Source organism: Coregonus clupeaformis, unplaced genomic scaffold (assembly GCF_020615455.1).
Source record: "Coregonus clupeaformis isolate EN_2021a unplaced genomic scaffold, ASM2061545v1 scaf1072, whole genome shotgun sequence".
Lineage (NCBI taxonomy): Eukaryota > Metazoa > Chordata > Actinopteri > Salmoniformes > Salmonidae > Coregonus > Coregonus clupeaformis.
In genome coordinates, this window is record NW_025534526.1 from 127,366 (window position 1) to 144,042 (window position 16,677).

Consider the following 16,677-nt stretch of genomic DNA (forward strand, 5'->3'; position numbering starts at 1 on the left):
GCCAACTCTCCATGGCTCTGGGCCAACTGTTGTTAAAACTATGCTAGTTAGCCTACCCCTTCAACGCAGGTAGGCTATAACTTATTGAGAGTAAATGGGCGAATTACTCGGCAAAATAATTACATCAGTGGCATGATGGCATTGCATTGCAGGACGGGAGAATCCCTTAGCCCGCCCGCGCATCATTTTCAATCACGTCTCTGTAGAGCGGTCCTCACTCCCTCTCCTCCCTCCCTGGCATGATGTTACGTACTACTACTATAATAAGAAGAGACGTGACTATCAGAGGCAAACCCTGCCTCATGGTGACGTCACTCGCTCGGCTACTAGATAAATATGGGGATCCGTACTGTTCACGGATCAAACCGAAACTTCCCTTCATTGAGTACCGACGCTAACGAAAAGTGGATTGCCTGGTTCAGTATTTTGGAATACCTCAGACGCACATCAAATGTAAGTTTGTTTATGGAATTGAATGATTTTGCAGTCGTGATAATACATTAATTAGGCTATGGCTATTTCAAATCATTTTAGTTCAACTTCAATTTTAACATTGCTCAATGCTCAATCAAACCTTAATTAATATTATAGGATACAAGCACATTATTGTCTTAAATGTATTTGTTCAAATAATAAATACACAAAAGTTCATATAAGTTGAGGCCTAATAAAGGATAAAAAAAGTAATGAGAAATGCATTCTTTGTCAGAGTTGGCTGCTTTTCATGTTAACAGCAGAATCTTACTAAAGAGCGCATCTATTTCACAGACAAAAAAGTAATGACTTTGAATAAAGGTGACAAATTGCGGAACATGGACAAAAGGAGAGGGAGCATGCCGTTTCCCATGCACCTGCAGAACCTGCACAGAAGAAGCATGCCGGTGGATGACCGCGAGATGCGCAAGGCGCAAACTGGAGAGCTGTCCAACCTCATGCGCTGCACGTCCTACACCCCCGGGGAGCCTTACCGAGACAGCTGTGTATCGGACTCGTCCGATTCCGTTATCTCCTCCGGCAGCGACTCCGGGGGACAGGTGTACAAGGTGGTTCTCCTCGGTGAGCAGGGTGTCGGCAAGTCTAGCCTGGCACGTATTTTCGGTGGAGTCGAGGATGGTCACGACTGCGACGAGACAGGTGAGTGTCTGATGACCATTACTGATGATGATGGTGTTGAAGTTTATATGGCATTGAAAATACACTACAATGAAATACGTTATCAAAACAAAGAAAATAACTGTTTGACTGTGGCTGTTCTCAGCACCCCATTAAAGCTAATGCACATAGGCTCCAAACTAAGTAAATATAGGATTGGTTTCCATATAATCTTTGCACACAGGCTGAAGAACATTGATTATTGCTTATTTCCATCCAGTCAGTAAGGCGTCACACATATCAAAGTACTGCTGTTGACATATACAGCCACAGAGATAGTGGATGGGAGATATGAAAATCATTGACTGAGGGAAGGAGACAGTAATGCACTGTAATACCCATCACAGATATAGGTTAATTGAGAGTTAATAAGCTGTACTAAAGGCATCATGAAATGGGAAATAGAAATGGGCAATAGTGAGTGAGACCTCACACTTTACCCAGTTAGTGGGTTTATAACATTGTGGCCAGGAGTATTTATCTGTCTGCTTGCTTTTGTTTCAGGAAACACATATGACAGATCGTTCGAGGTGGACGAGGAGGAGGCGTCCATCTTGTTGTACGACATTTGGGAACAGGTGAGGCATATAATGCAAATGATGCAATTTCAGTTTGACCCTCAGTAAAATTGGTCTTAGTCATAGCATATCATTTGATGTACTGCGTAGTGCTCTAATGCTGATGTATAATATCATATATCACTATAATAACTTTAATTTGAGCACCTGTAGCTTTTGATTAGATAAGCAATGTAACTAATCTAATTATATTTCTCTTCGCCTTCAGGATAACAGTCAGTGGCTGAAGGAACAGTGCATGAGGATAGGTGACGCCTACATTATCGTCTACTCAGTGACAGACAAGTCCAGCTTTGAGAAGGCGTCAGAGCTACGCATCCAGCTACGCAGAGCTCGCCAGACTGAGAACATTCCCATCATCCTTGTTGGAAATAAGAGCGATCTGGTGCGGTCCAGAGAAGTCTCTGTGGATGGTAAGTGACAGTGATCTTTGCCTAGTGCTACTTATTTTAGAATTACTGCTATAGTTAAAGCTAGTATAAAGGTGTTATGCAAAGGCATAATGATGAGGGTGAAGTCACTGTCCCCATGGAACACTATAGATTCTCACCTGCGCCTCCCCTCCTTTTTTTGGCAGAGGGCAGCGCCTGCGCTGTGGTGTTTGACTGCAAGTTCATCGAGACCTCAGCCAATCTCCACCACAATGTCAGGGACCTGTTCGAGGGCATCGTCCGGCAGATCCGCCTTCGCAAAGACAGCAAGGAGGAGAACGCTCGCCGTATGGCCAACTGCAAACGACGCGAGAGCATCGGCAAGAAGGCCAAGCGTTTCCTGGGCCGTATGGTGGCCCGGAAGAACAAGAAGATGGCCTTCAGACAGAAGTCCAAGTCCTGCCATGACCTTTCGGTCCTCTGAGAGTATAGTATCTGGACTGCTGTTTTCTCTTTGGCCTTCAAGACCAGACGCTGTGTGTTTTTAACACTAACCCCAAGGACTGATAGAGCTGTACAGAAATTATATATTTTATTATATTAATTAAATACAACATACATGTCCATGATAATGATCTGGCTTTTGAAGTTTCATTATTTAATTTTTTTGTCTGCCTTATGTATAGCTGTTGATACTTCTTGTGTATGTATATTCAATCCACAAAGGCTTGTTATTTTCAACCATGAGTTGTAAGATTGCCTTGATAATGGGGGACAGTGTGTTTGGTTCTACTGCATGTAGTGTTGGTCGTGTTGTATATAGCCCTCATGAAAGATTAGATGATGGTACACTGTCCTGAAAAGCAATGGAACTGTAAGCCCTATGAGTGATTTCCCTGCATTCTGTCACCTGGAGTCATTTTTACTTGAAACTGGGTACGCAGGTTCGTACTTTGGCCATGATACTGAGGACAGGAACAATGTGTAATGGGGGTTAGGCCAGGTTTTGTAAAAATATATGATTCTATTGTCCTAACCTTCAGTCCAGATGTGAATGAAGAAAGCAATAATAAGTTATATTTGTCATGTGAATTTAACGTTTTGTTTTAAATATAGTTGATTTGCACTTCATTTTAATATTCAATAATTTTGTTATGTTTACATTTGATTTTTTTTAATAAAAAAAAGAAATACAAATATTCCATATCTTTTCTTACCCAGATCGTAAAACAATTAGGTTACACCAAAAACGAAAGTACCAGTCAAAGGTTTGGACACCTACTCTTTCAAGGGTTTTTCTTTATTTGTACTATTTTCTACATTGTAGCATAATAGTGAAGACATCAAAAAATAATGTAATAACCAAAAAAGTGTTAAACAAATCCAAATATATATGTTATATTTTCGATTCTTCAAAGTAGCCACCCTTTGCCTTGATGACAGCTTTGCACACTCTTGGCATTCTCTCAACCAGCTTCATGAGGAATGCTTTTCCAACAGTCTTGAAGTTATTTTTCTTCATCCCAAACCATCTCAATTGGGTTGAGGTTGGGTGATTGTGGAGGCCAGGTCATCTGATGCAGCACTCCATCACTCTCCTTGGTCAAATAGCCCTTACACCGCCTGGAGGTGTGTTCTGGGTCATTGTCCTGTTAAAATACAAATGATAGTACCACTAAGCCCAAACCAGATGGGATGGCGTATCGCTGCAGAATGCTGTGGTAGCCATGCTGGTTAAGTGTGACTTGAATTCTAAATAACTCACCGACAGTGTCACCAGTAAAGCACCCCCACACCATCACACCTCCTCCTCTATGCTTCATGGTGGGAACCACACATGCGGAGATCATCCGTTCACCTACTCTGCGTCTCACAAAGACACGGCGGTTGGAACCAAAAATCTCAAATTTGGACTCATCAGACTAAAGGACAGATTTCCACCGGTCTAATGTCCATTGCTCGTGTTTCTTGGCCCAAGCAAGTCTCTTCTTATTATTGGTGTACCATATGTAAAAATGTATGCACACATGACTGTAAGTCGCTTTGGATAAAAGCGTCTGCTAAATGGCATATTATTATTATTATATATTATTAGTTGTGGTTTCTTTGCAGCAATTCGACCATGAAGGCCTGATTCACACAGTCTCCTCTGAACAGTTGATGTTGAGATGTATCTTTTACTTGAACTCTGTGAAGCATTTATTTGGGCTGCAATCTGAGGTGTAGTTAACTCTAATGAATTTATCCTCTGCAGCAGAGGTAACTCTGGGTCTTCCATTCCTGTGGTGGTCCTCATGAGAGCCAGTTTCATCATAGCGCTTGATGGTTTTTGCGACTGCACTTGAAGAAACTTTCAAAGTTCTTGACATTTTCCAGATTGACTGACCTTCATTTCTTAAAGTAATGACGGACTGTTGTTTCTCTTTGCTTATTTGAGCTGTTCTTGCCATAATATAGACTTGGTCTTTTACCAAATAGGGCTATCTTCTGTATACCCCACCTACCTTGTCACAACACATCTGATTGGCTCAAATGCATTAAGAAGGAAAGAAATTCCACAAATTAACTGTTAAGAAGGCACACCTGTTAATTGAAATGCATTCCAGGTGACTACCTCATGAAGCTGGTTGAGAGAATGCCATGAGTGTGCAAAGCTGTCATCAAGGCAAAGGGTGGCTACTTTGAAGAATCTAAAATAAAAAATATATTTTGATTTGTTTAACACTTTTTTGGTTACTACATGATTCCATATGTGTTATTTCATAGTTTTGATGTCTTCACTATTAGGCTACAATGTAGAAAATAGTAAAAATAAAGAAAAACCCTTGAATGAGTAGGTGTGTCCAAACGTTTGACTGGTACTGTATATAAAACAGACCTTGTTATTTGATTTATGTCCTCATAAATATTCATTAATAGATTGTTCAGTGGACTGGAGTCTTGTTGACCAACAGCATTACTGGAAGGAAACAAGGTAGTAAAACATTAAACTGGAGAGTCTGCAAACGCACTTCGTTTTTCCACACTATTCAAACCGTTCTCCCTCCTTCATTGAGAACACGCGCATGATTGAGAGAAGGTAAGACACAATAAATAGAACGTTTTCGAATGAAAATGTAATTGCAAAAATGATCGTGGAGTGTTAGGTAAATAAGTAATGTTTGCCAATCATTCATTCAGTTTTTGTGAGGTATAGGCTCTTATTCTGGCCTACAGGTTGAGGTTCAGAGAGTGAGATTGTTTTCATTCGCCGGTCTTTGTAAATCATAATAAGACATGTAAATATTGTTGCAAGCGAATGGCCAATGGGTGTTGTGAATTGTAGTTTGCGGCGCGATGGGCCATCAGCGAGGTACAGAGGTTCCCGCGACCTGTGCCCAGCATTATTTTATTTTGGGGGGATTTACTGGAGTGCCAAATCACATCATTAACTCTTTCTTGTGCCAATTGCCTTGTCTTTTGTGACCATATAAGACATACTATAAAGTCATAATATTCTTGTTATAGAGAGAACAATTAATTGCTAGGCTGTTTTGTGTCGCAGGTGTAAGAATGCCCTGGGAAACAGAGTGCAGCCTGCTCTCATAGACTAGATGTAACATAGTACACTCAAAATAGGATGGTTTCAGTATGGTTACATAAGACAGAAGGTTACTTAAGGCAAAAACTAAAGGAGGGTGGTTGGTCGGGTGTATAACTTTGCAACTACTTACTACTTTTTTGCGACTTTGCAACTACTTGCATGTTAGCTAACCCTTCCCCTAACCCTTTAACCTAACTCCTAACCTTAACCCCTAACCTAGCTAATGTTAGACACATAGCTAACGTTAGTGTTAGCCACCTAGCTAACATTAGCCAAAACAAATTAGAATTCATAACATATCATACAAATTGTAATTTGTAACATATACGAATTGTAATTCGTAACATATCATACTAATTTAAGTGACCCAGATTTAAATGTACTATGTTACCTCTACCCCTGAGTCCAGGTTGCAGGGTACATTCCGCTTTTAAGTCTGTGAATGTGATGAGACATTAATGTACCATGTAGGCCTACTGCCTGTGGCTACTGAGTATATATTTAACCTAACAGCCATTTAAATGCAACATTGTCTTGCACAGGTGTAGGCCTATTGAAGTTGTATTTACATTTTTAAGATGGTTGATTCTGCAGATTGGCAGGTCAATTTTTTTTTATATATATTTTTTATATTATTAAAATAGAATAGTTGCACATGCAGCATTCACACTGGGTTTTTTCTCTCTTTCTCTTTCTCTTTCTCCATCTTTCTTTCTCTGCTTCATAACAGTGAGAATCAATCCATAACAAGACAGAAATCATAGAAACCATGTGTTCCCAAAGGTAAAAAATAACCACTGTTTGACTGGAAATGTTGTGCATCCTGCATTTACAGATATACAGTTACAGAAACACATGACTGGAAGATAAGTTATGTCCATCTTTATTATTACACTGACTGTAAGTATGCTTCCTTTGAATGTGGCCTTCACAGGTTATTATAGCAATCTGATATTATTATGATTTTTATATACTATTTATGTGAAAACAAACTTCAACTAAATGATTGAAATTCATGCTGTCTTTTGTCTCCTTGGATTTTTGTAGTTGGTGGTACTTCAGACTCCCGCACAGTGCTCAGGGGCCAATCTTAAAATTGGCGTCCCTGAAAACTATGATGGTATTTTCCCATGGTACCTTGCTAAGGTAAGACTTTTCAGTTAATTTGACCATTTATGCAAAAAATAAAACATTTACAACAAAGCAGCTTGCTTATTGGGAAATAATAATTAAGGAATAATTCTCTCCATATTGCTGCCAGTCTGTGTGATGCATCATACCCTGGTCCTGCTGATATTGATGTATTAATGGCTGTATGCAAGTAAAAGAGGGAGAAGAGCCATAAAACGTTTTGCTGTTGCACTGCATTCAGCGCTCAAGATATAATTATACCGGAGCTACTCCCGCACAGCTCCCTCATCACTAAACAAAAATTGGAGCGCCTCTGGCTGTCTGTTCAAAAATTGGACCGCCAGCCCTGCATCCATGGCAGGAGGATTCTTTTCTTCACTTAGAAATCATCAGGTTTGTCCTGGCAGTGCATGTGTTTGACACTGTAATTGAAGGCCTTTTGAAGCTGTCAAATTAAATGCGTGGTCCAGTCAATGTTCTTCCCTTTTGCATGATGTATGATCAAAACATACCTCAGATTCACTCTAATGGCGGACATGGTGGAGATCGGATAATTGGCACTACTTTGTGTTAGGGTGGAAAGGACAACATTATTACTTTAAAATGTGTGTTCTTGAGCAGAAATGGCACTGACAGTCAGGTCTATGAGTCAGAGTTGTTTTCTCACCAGCTTTACTATTTGAACGGCTCTGAACTTCTCAGGTATCCTGCTCTGCCACGTGATAGCTGTTTTTTAAAATCATAACATGAATGTAAGAATGAAAAAGATACATTTCTGTCATGAAAACATTTGCATTTCATGTCAACACATTAGATTCATGACAAGAGAAGAATGTTTGGTGTGAACGATTAGCTACTTTGTCAACCACTGCATAGCCTTAAATATAGACTTTGCAGCCTGTTGGTCTAAAATGAGGTTATGGAGCAGTCAAGAAAGAAGTATCCCAGACCAAATCAAAGTGTTAGGTTCTCAGGAGTTGAACACATGCTGAGATCATTGGCACGGCTTTGGCAGCTGAGAGCCAGTTGCTATGTGGTATGTGAAGCCGTAAAACATGCAGCGCTGAGTGGCACGAGATCACCAGCATGCTCCTGTTTCATAGGCTGCTCTAACCATGCCACAGTCACACCGTGCCAGGCCAGGCTCCATGACAGTCCTCTACGATAGACAGTCACACAGTACATGACTAGGATACCCATTCATACCTGACCATGGCCGGGCCAGACACTGGCATTGTGGGTCTGGACCAGAGGGCGTCTGTTTTGTGACTGCCCCTCTGCCAGCAGCTTGTGACACCCTTGAGAACAAACTGTCAGCGGTGAACAAGTTTTCCATAAGGGGGGAAATGTCAACGTTCATTATGACACATAACCGCTCACTCAAAAGATTCAAAAGGATTGCCAGATGGAGCTATACATACACATATTCATCCATTTACACATCATAGAATGGGTGAATGATCAATTGACTTTATATGAGCAGAGCAAAAAGACATTACACAAGGCCCAGAGATCTCCTGTGCTTGCAGTGACATACAGTTATCCTCTCAACTTTGATGTAAAAGGTCAACATTTGCCCACACACAGTAACCAGAAGTTTTATTTTAGCTGCACATGTGACTCTTGCCGAGAATACTAAAGTTAAAGTCTAATTGTATTGAAGAGGGAATTGTAGATTGAATTAATATTCTTGTCCTTGTCCAACACAGCTCCCTGACCTCCCAGCTACCTACACTGACGTTGTGGTGAAAGGGGACGATGAGGGGATCTTTGGAGTTGAGGCAGGATTTCTTTATGCCCTGAAGCCTCTGGACAGAGAGAAGCAGCCATCTTACTCTCTGCAGGTTGACAGTCACACATTTATGGCATTATCTATGCATGTAGTGATATGTTTACAATACATGATTAAGTTTACAATACATCACAATACGTGATTAATCATCCATGCGGTTATTATGACCATTGGCAAAGATGGAACACAAGGTGACCTATGAGATTGCATGGATGGAACGATATTGTAATCATCCTCATCAAAAATACCATCAAATTGAATACAATATATTGCAATGATTTGTTTTGATTGGTGTGTATTATCTCTGGCTTGTCCTCAAACAATGTACTGTCTAGCAACATCAAATGAGACACAATATCCTTAGTTAATTACAATCAAATTAGATCTTTAGGCTACCGTATTTGTCTTAATTAACTTATATTTGCCCTTCATACTTACAGTTGCATTTACTTTAAACTGGAAGTGAGTTTTTCCCCCTAGCTTCTCAGCTGTAATTGCCACTCGAGAAAATAATTAGTACAGGAAGTCAAGTAATGTCACCCACGTTATCCCAGGATTGAGTGACAGGCATAGCCAGTCACTACAGGAACGGAAGATAGACCTAAATTAGGAAGTCAATATTGGCCATTTGAGTAGCAGCCTGAGTGAAAGAATGCTATTACCTCCATGCTTAATTTAGATCTCTGCCTAATAAAATGTAAAAATTTTAGTTTGGAGCAGATTGGTGAGAAATACTGTATATGTAAAAGTGAGAGACTACAATGTCTTCATATAGCATTGAAGACATCTTTAGCGTGTTATGAGGGGCACGATTAGGTACTAAGCGCTTGAAACCTTGTGTGCTCATCACAGGTGTCCTTCACAGTATCCTTGCAGTCTCAGAGCTTTATGGTGGAAGTATGCGTCATTGACAAGAACGACAACGTGCCTGTGTTTATCGAGGAGAGCATGAGAGGCAGTGTGCAGCTGGGACTTCTGAAAGGTTGGTTATACTAGCCAGAACATAGAGCCCATCCACCATTCAGGAGAAAACAAATACCGGAGTTCACAGAAGGGATTTTAATTTGTGACATATTCATGAGTTTATTTCCCAATACATACTGATGAGTGATGTTTGCATTGTCTGAATCTTCATGACTTATACAGAAATAGTATCACCTGAACGAACCACATGGCTCTAGTGAAGGACATATATTAGAGGTAGAGGTGATGTGCTTCATCTTTTTTATTGGAGTCTTACTACAGTCTGACCTTGAGCTATTGTGGGGTAGTTCTTTGAGTTTTTGTGTAAGAGATGACTCAAGCGTTTGGATTTATGTAACTGAGGGGACTCACGGTTGAGTGGGAGACACTCTCCCGAGTGGCGCAGTGGTCTAAGGCACTGCATCGCAGCGCTAGCTGTGCCACTAGAGATCCTGGTTTGAATCCAGGCTCTGTCGTAGCCGGCCGCGACCGGGAGACCCATGGGGCGGTGCACAATTGGCCCAGCGTTGTCCAGGGTAGGGGAGGGAATGGCCGGCAGGGATGTAGCTCAGTTGGTGGAGCATGGTGTTTGCAACGCCAGGGTTGTGGGTTCGATTCCCACGGGGGGTCAGTATGAAAAAATTTATAAATAATGTATGCACTAACTGTAAGTCACTCTGGATAAGAGTGTCTGCTAAATGACTAAAATGTAATAAATGGAGGGAGCTGTGTGAGTGTGAGCATCATACCAACAGATAGTGGGTTACCATTGATAACATTGTGATGTGAACTTCAGGCAATTATAGAGCAGACTTTACATTGAGAGGTTATAGTAATATCCCCATAAAGTGTGCCTCTATTCACATGAACGACAGTAGATACAAATATGTTTACCAATTCATGTTTTTACCAAATGTAAAGTTATGTAAAATTATGTTGGAATAAAGTCTGAAGGTTATCATAATTAAATCAGGATTGTCCAGGAGGAATACTGGGATTTGAACTGAGTAAGGATGTTTCACTATAAGAAATAGCCATTGTCATCCTTGCTTATGATAGACTAGTCAAATCACAGTCTGAATGTACACAGCTGTACAGAAGCTTGTCTATCTTTCTCTTGGCTAGGGATCTCATTCATGCAGGTGGGGGCATCTGACCGTGACGACCGTAACACAGCCCATGCTGACCTGCGCTTCAGCCTGATGGACCAGACCCCCAGGATCCCCTCCAGTCACATGTTCTTCATAGACTCTGTGACCGGCGAGGTGACACTCACTGAGGACGGTGAGTTATAGGCCCCTCACTCAACTGTCCTGTTTTATTCTACATGGTATTGTCTTACTTTTCTCAATTCACTGTTAAATGAATTACTTAGTACACTCCTCTCAATCCACATACACACGCGCACACACACACACGCATGTACACACGCACACACGCACACACACACACACACACACACACACACACACACACACACACACACACACACACACACACACACACACACACACACACACACACACACACACACACACACACACACACACACACACACGTACACCAGTTAACTCTGATAAAAACAGTCCCAATTTGGGCAGTGTTGGTGCTATTTCAGGACTTCTAATTACCATGGTGCCCCTATGTTACAGCATGACTGAAGCTAGACAACACTAACAACCCCAATCCACCCCATTGGCTGCCACTATAGGTCCATTTAACTGTGAAATTGGCTAAGTACGTATTTAGGACTCTGATGGCCTTGTTAGTGGGTTATTACAGTTTTTCTCGATTGTTTACACACATTTTCTGAAAGCATGCCTCATATTCTCAGAACTCTACACACAAATCAAAAAACACACACACAATGGGCAAAACCCCTCAATTCTCCAGCAAAATGAAACTTTACATTCAAAACAATGTAATTTCTTATCAAAATTGTATTTTGTTTTCAAATGACACACACAAACCATCATATGACTAGACATTTATAAGAACCAGTTGAACACTGATGTGCTCAATGTAAAACACTATGATGAATGGAAAACACTTCTTCTCCATTCATCATAATGACTTAGGCCTTTTTTTGGTTCAGTGTTGCCATTACTACAGACAGTACATACATAAGTGTGTTGTAAAATATTTGAGAATATTGTTTTTATACTCAGAACACACAAATACACGGTAACAAATATATTTCATTTTTCCCACAAAAACAATGTCACATCCCATTCCCAACCAACACAAAGTTGCACATACAGTGGTCTACATACAAAACAGAAGAATTTAATGTATACAGTTAAAAAATAAAATAAAATAAAAAACACAACTATGCTGCATCCTCTCTTCTGTTGCGGTCTGGCCACAGCACCTCATCCACATCACAAGCAATGTTTTCCCTGGCCAAGCAGCGGGGGAAATATCGCCTAGCATGGCGATTCCAGCCATGAAAAGCATCAGCTGCTATATCTCCACATGCGTCTTCCATAGCTTGGAGAAGAGGTATACGCGTTTGTGGATTTCGGTCATACACTTTCCATCTACAGGCAGAAAAAAATTCCTCAATAGGATTGAGGAATGGAGAATATGGAGGGAGATAAACAACTAAAAAGCGTGGGTGGGCAGTGAACCAGTTACGAACCAGAGCAGCCCTGTGGAAACTTACGTTGTCCCAAATGACAACGTACCTGAGCTGCTCTGGGCCATCTACCTGATCTGGTGGAATGAGTGTGTTGTGTAGGGTGTCCAGGAATGTGATCAGATGGGCGGTGTTATAGGGGCCAAGGGTAGCATGGTGATGGATGACGCCGTGGTGGGTAATTGCTGCACACATTGTGATGTTTCCTCCGCGCTGGCCAGGGACTTGAACAATGGCACGCTGGCCGATGATATTCCTTCCCCTCTTTCGTCTTTTTGTGAGGTTGAATCCAACCTAATCAATGAAGATGAACTGGTGCTCCACTGCAGCCACCTCTAGCTCAAGGACTCTCTGAAACACACATGACAATATCAGAAATAGACATGGAGTGGTCACAATTGTGAAGCACAATCATTATGATTACAATACTGAAATATGTATAATTTATACAGTGTTGAGAGTATGCATCAATTGTGGGATTGTATAGGACTCACTTGCACATAGTTATATCGCAATTCTTTGACTCTTTCTGAATTGCATTCAAATGGCACCCTGTAGACCTGCTTCATCCTGAGATTATTTCTGCGCAAGACACGGTCCAGTGTTGATAAGCTTACCCTATCAATATTTTGAAATATCTCATTGTTTTCTAAAATTTTTCTTTGTATTTGCCGTAATGTTATGGTGTTATTTTCTAGGACCATGTTCATGATTTCAGTTTCCTGTTCAGGAGACGGAACACGTTCCCGACCACCTTGTGTTGGTAATCTTTCAGTTCTGCCAAACAAATAGTAAAATGCTGTAAATACAAAGTAGAAATACATTTCCCAAATACTTGAAACATACTTTATTTTTAGAGTCCTACAGAACAGTCCACAGGCAATACTGTACTACTGTACTCATTGAGTACTGTATTGATATGCAGTACTGCAATTTTCTAGTGAGAGTAGATTTCTTACCTATTCTCATTTCGGAATGTCCGGATGATGGATGCTACAGTGTACCTGCTCAAATTTGGCTGTACTCTTTGCCCAGCCTCCCTCATTGTTAGACCATGGTTGACCACATGATCAACCAAAGTGGCTCGGTTCTCATCAGAGATTACGGTCCTTGGCCTTCCTCGTCCTCGTCCTCGTCCTTGTCCTCCCCGTCCTCCTCCTCTTACTCTCACTCCTCTGGCTCTGCCTCTGTTTCCAATGTTAGCATCCATTGCTCCAAAACAGAAGAGCTCACCTGTTGCTCTTTATGTCTCCCGAGTGGCGCAGTGGTCTAAGGCACTGCATCGCAGTGCTAGCTGTGCCACTAGAGATCCTGGTTCGAATCCAGGCTCTGTCGTAGCCGGCCGTGACCGGGAGACCCATGGGGCGGCGCACAATTGGCCCAGCGTCGTCCAGGGTAGGGGAGGGAATGGCTTGCAGGGTTGTGGGTTTGTTTCCCACGGGGGGGGCAGTATGAAAAAAAAAAAATACATAAAAAAAAAAAAAAAATATGTATGCACTCACTACCTGTAAGTCGCTCTGGATAAGAGCGTCTGCTAAATGACTAAAATGTAAATGTTATGCTAAAGCTCTGATTGCTAATTGTAAAACTGTGTGACGGGTGTTTGCCCATGTGATGAGTCAGTGTGCATATTTGAATGGTAGTGTGTTCATTGTGAAAACAAGAGATTTTCTGCACGAAAATTGTGCCAAATGCAAATATTTGTGTGTAGTGTTTTGAAAAAAGTGTGTTGTAGAACTGCAATTTGAGTGTAAAGCAGGAATTGTGCTTGTAGTTTAGCAGAATTGGTTCAGGGGGTTGGTGCATGAGTTACATGTTGTGGTCATTGTGTCTCAAGTACCAGTATTTGTGTGTAAACAATTGAGAAAAACTGTAACAATGTTTTCCCGCTTTTTTTAACATGCTGTCTGTGAACAACGTAATGCAGCTCCAGGACTCCCTGGATCGTAGCAGTCCGCCATTCAATTTAAGTGACCCATTATAGCCACCAAGCAGGGCTTTACATTTTACAGGTCAACTGTGTGTTTCTGGACACTGAGACATATCCTATAAAATCAGACTGGAAAACACTTTCAGTTAAACACCTAAAATGCCACCACAATCATTCAACAGCCCAATTTCTCCCCTTGGTTATTTCATTCTGCCCCACTTGTGGTGGTTACTGTATATTCATACAGCCCCCGGTTATCATTATATATGATAATAATCATGACATATGCTACTGCTGACCTCAGTGATTTCTTGTGTGTGTTTGTCTAAATGTCTGATTGTAATATATTGATATATGTGTGTATGTGTTCCAGGGGCTTCCACCCTGGACCCAGAGATGTGTGGCCGCTACAAGCTGTCAGTGATGGTGAAGGACATGGGGGGGAAACCCAACGCTTTCTTCTCCACGGGCATCGTGACGGTGGAGGTGACGGGAAACACCTGGGCGTCACCAGACCCTGTTCGCCTCCAGGAGAACCTCCCTGGCCCCTACCCCATCCCCATCTCACAGGTAGAACCTCCCTGGCCCCTACCCCATTTCACAGGTAGAACCTCCCTGGCCCCTACCCCATCCCCATTTCACAGGTAGAACCTCCCTGGCCCCTACCCCATCCCCATTTCACAGGTAGAACCTCCCTGGCCCCTACCCCATTTCACAGGTAGAACCTGGCCCCTACCCCATTTAAGTGAACCCCCCATTCCACAGGTAGAACCTCCCTGGCCCCTACCCCATTTCACTGGTAGAACCTCCCTGGCCCCTACCCCATTTCACTGGTAGAACCTCCCTGGCCCCTACCCCATCCCCATTTCACAGGTAGCACCTCCCTGGCCCCTACCCCACCCCCGTCTCACAGGTGACATAGTATCATGCTCCTTCTCCATCCCCATCTCACAGGTGACACACAGTGATGCTTTCAGGAATCACAGAGATATCTGTATATTCCTGCATACATTACATACTCAGGTGTCCTTTGCCTCTATTCTAGAAGAATGGAAAGGGGTTTTCTGACAAATGTCAAACACTGTGAACTTTCCTCAGATATTCTATTTGACTGTTCATTGTAAAGGAATGGGTGAATCATCAGGATACTGCAGTTATGTTGTTGTCTTTTTAGTCCCCCCCGGGCTTTCCTAAGCGACCAAGGTGTGCATTATTAATGTCACTCATACCCCTAGGCTTTCCCCTGCCTGAGTCATGGTAGCCTGAGGTTCCGTTCCCGCTGTCGGTGTGTCTTTGTGTGTGTGTAACAGTTTTGCTTCCGTCCCTCTCCTCGCCCCTACCTGGGCTCGAACCAGGGACCCTCTGCACACATCGTCAACAGTCACCCTCGAAGCACCGTTACCCGTCGCTCCACAAAAGCCGCGGCCCTTGCAGAGCAAGGGAAACAACTACTTCAAGGTCTCAGAGCGAGTGACGTCACCGATTGAAATGCTACTAGCGCGCACCGCTAACTAGCTAGCCCTTTCACACTGGTTACATGTGTCCATAATGTCGAAGATTGCTCAATCAAACCTCACACTTTGTTTCTGACTTAGCGGTTGTATTGAATAGGGATCAGTCTCTGTGCTCTGTGCGGGGCCAGTGTCTCTGTATCTGCACCTGGTCACCTTTACAGTCTGACGTTTAGCTTGTTATTCAGCATTTATAATATTAGACACGGCCCACTGCTTGCATCAGCACCAAATCACTAAAGCTGTGTAAAGCTGTGCATGCTTGTCCATTTATGTATATATTCTTAAATTAAATTCCATATTGGGTATATGTTGTGAAATTGTTAGATATTACTTGTTAGATATTACTGCACTGTCGGAGGTAGAAGCACAAGCATTTCTCTACACCCGCAATAACATCTGCTAAACAGGTGTATGTGACAAATACAATTTGATTTGATTTGAATAACTGGAAACATCTGACATTATCAGAAAGAGGAAAACTAGACGTTCTGTTACTGCTCAGTAGTATGAATCTTCTCTGCATTTCTATCAACATTTATTAGTCTGGAAAACAATAGTCTGTTTTCTATATATAGGTGCTTACAACAATGGAACATTGTCAGAAATGCAAGCTTAAGACCTCAAGACAGTAATGCAAACTCGAGAACATAAAGTCATGATTTGCTGTGAATATGTGTATTTCTACATTTCAGTGTGGTCTGTGGGTGTCACCACAGTAACTCCCTTCCAACTCCTCTTCCTCCTCTCCTCCTCCTCTCCTCCTCTCACTCACGCCAGCTCCATCCGCCCACTGAAAACGTGTGGACTCAAAACGTGGGAAGATTTGAATGGCAATTTACCAACCTAAAATAAAATCTATCCAAATGTGGACAGGCAAAATCTCAAACAAATCCTCCAAATCTCTGCCGGAACATAAATGTGTGTGTGTGTGAGAGAGAGAGAGAGAGAGAGAGAGAGAGAGAGAATGTGCTAGAGGTTGTGCTCTAGAGCTCTTCACAGCTCAGAGGCGGGGTCAGGGAGGTGGG

The 16,677-nt window shown here is 42.0% G+C and overlaps 1 protein-coding gene across 1 annotated transcript; it reads left to right on the forward strand.

Moving 5' to 3' along the window:
- Positions 1–347: 347 nt before the first annotated feature.
- Positions 348–3,300, forward strand: LOC121559745 (GTP-binding protein RAD-like). Its single transcript, XM_041872842.2, has 5 exons — positions 348–453; positions 769–1,134; positions 1,657–1,730; positions 1,939–2,143; positions 2,308–3,300. Exons 2-5 carry the CDS (start codon positions 780–782, stop codon positions 2,583–2,585), a joined length of 912 nt encoding a protein of 303 aa, XP_041728776.2. The 5' UTR covers positions 348–453; positions 769–779; the 3' UTR covers positions 2,586–3,300.
- The last annotated feature ends 13,377 nt before the right edge of the window (positions 3,301–16,677 follow it).

Coding starts and splice junctions, on each gene's coding strand:
- LOC121559745 (XM_041872842.2), top strand. CDS start 780: ATGACTTTGAATAAAGGTGACAAATTGCGGAACATGGACAAAAGGAGA. Junction 1,135..1,656: donor TCACGACTGCGACGAGACAG/GTGAGTGTCTGA, acceptor CTTTTGTTTCAG/GAAACACATATGACAGATCG. Junction 1,731..1,938: donor TGTACGACATTTGGGAACAG/GTGAGGCATATA, acceptor CTTCGCCTTCAG/GATAACAGTCAGTGGCTGAA.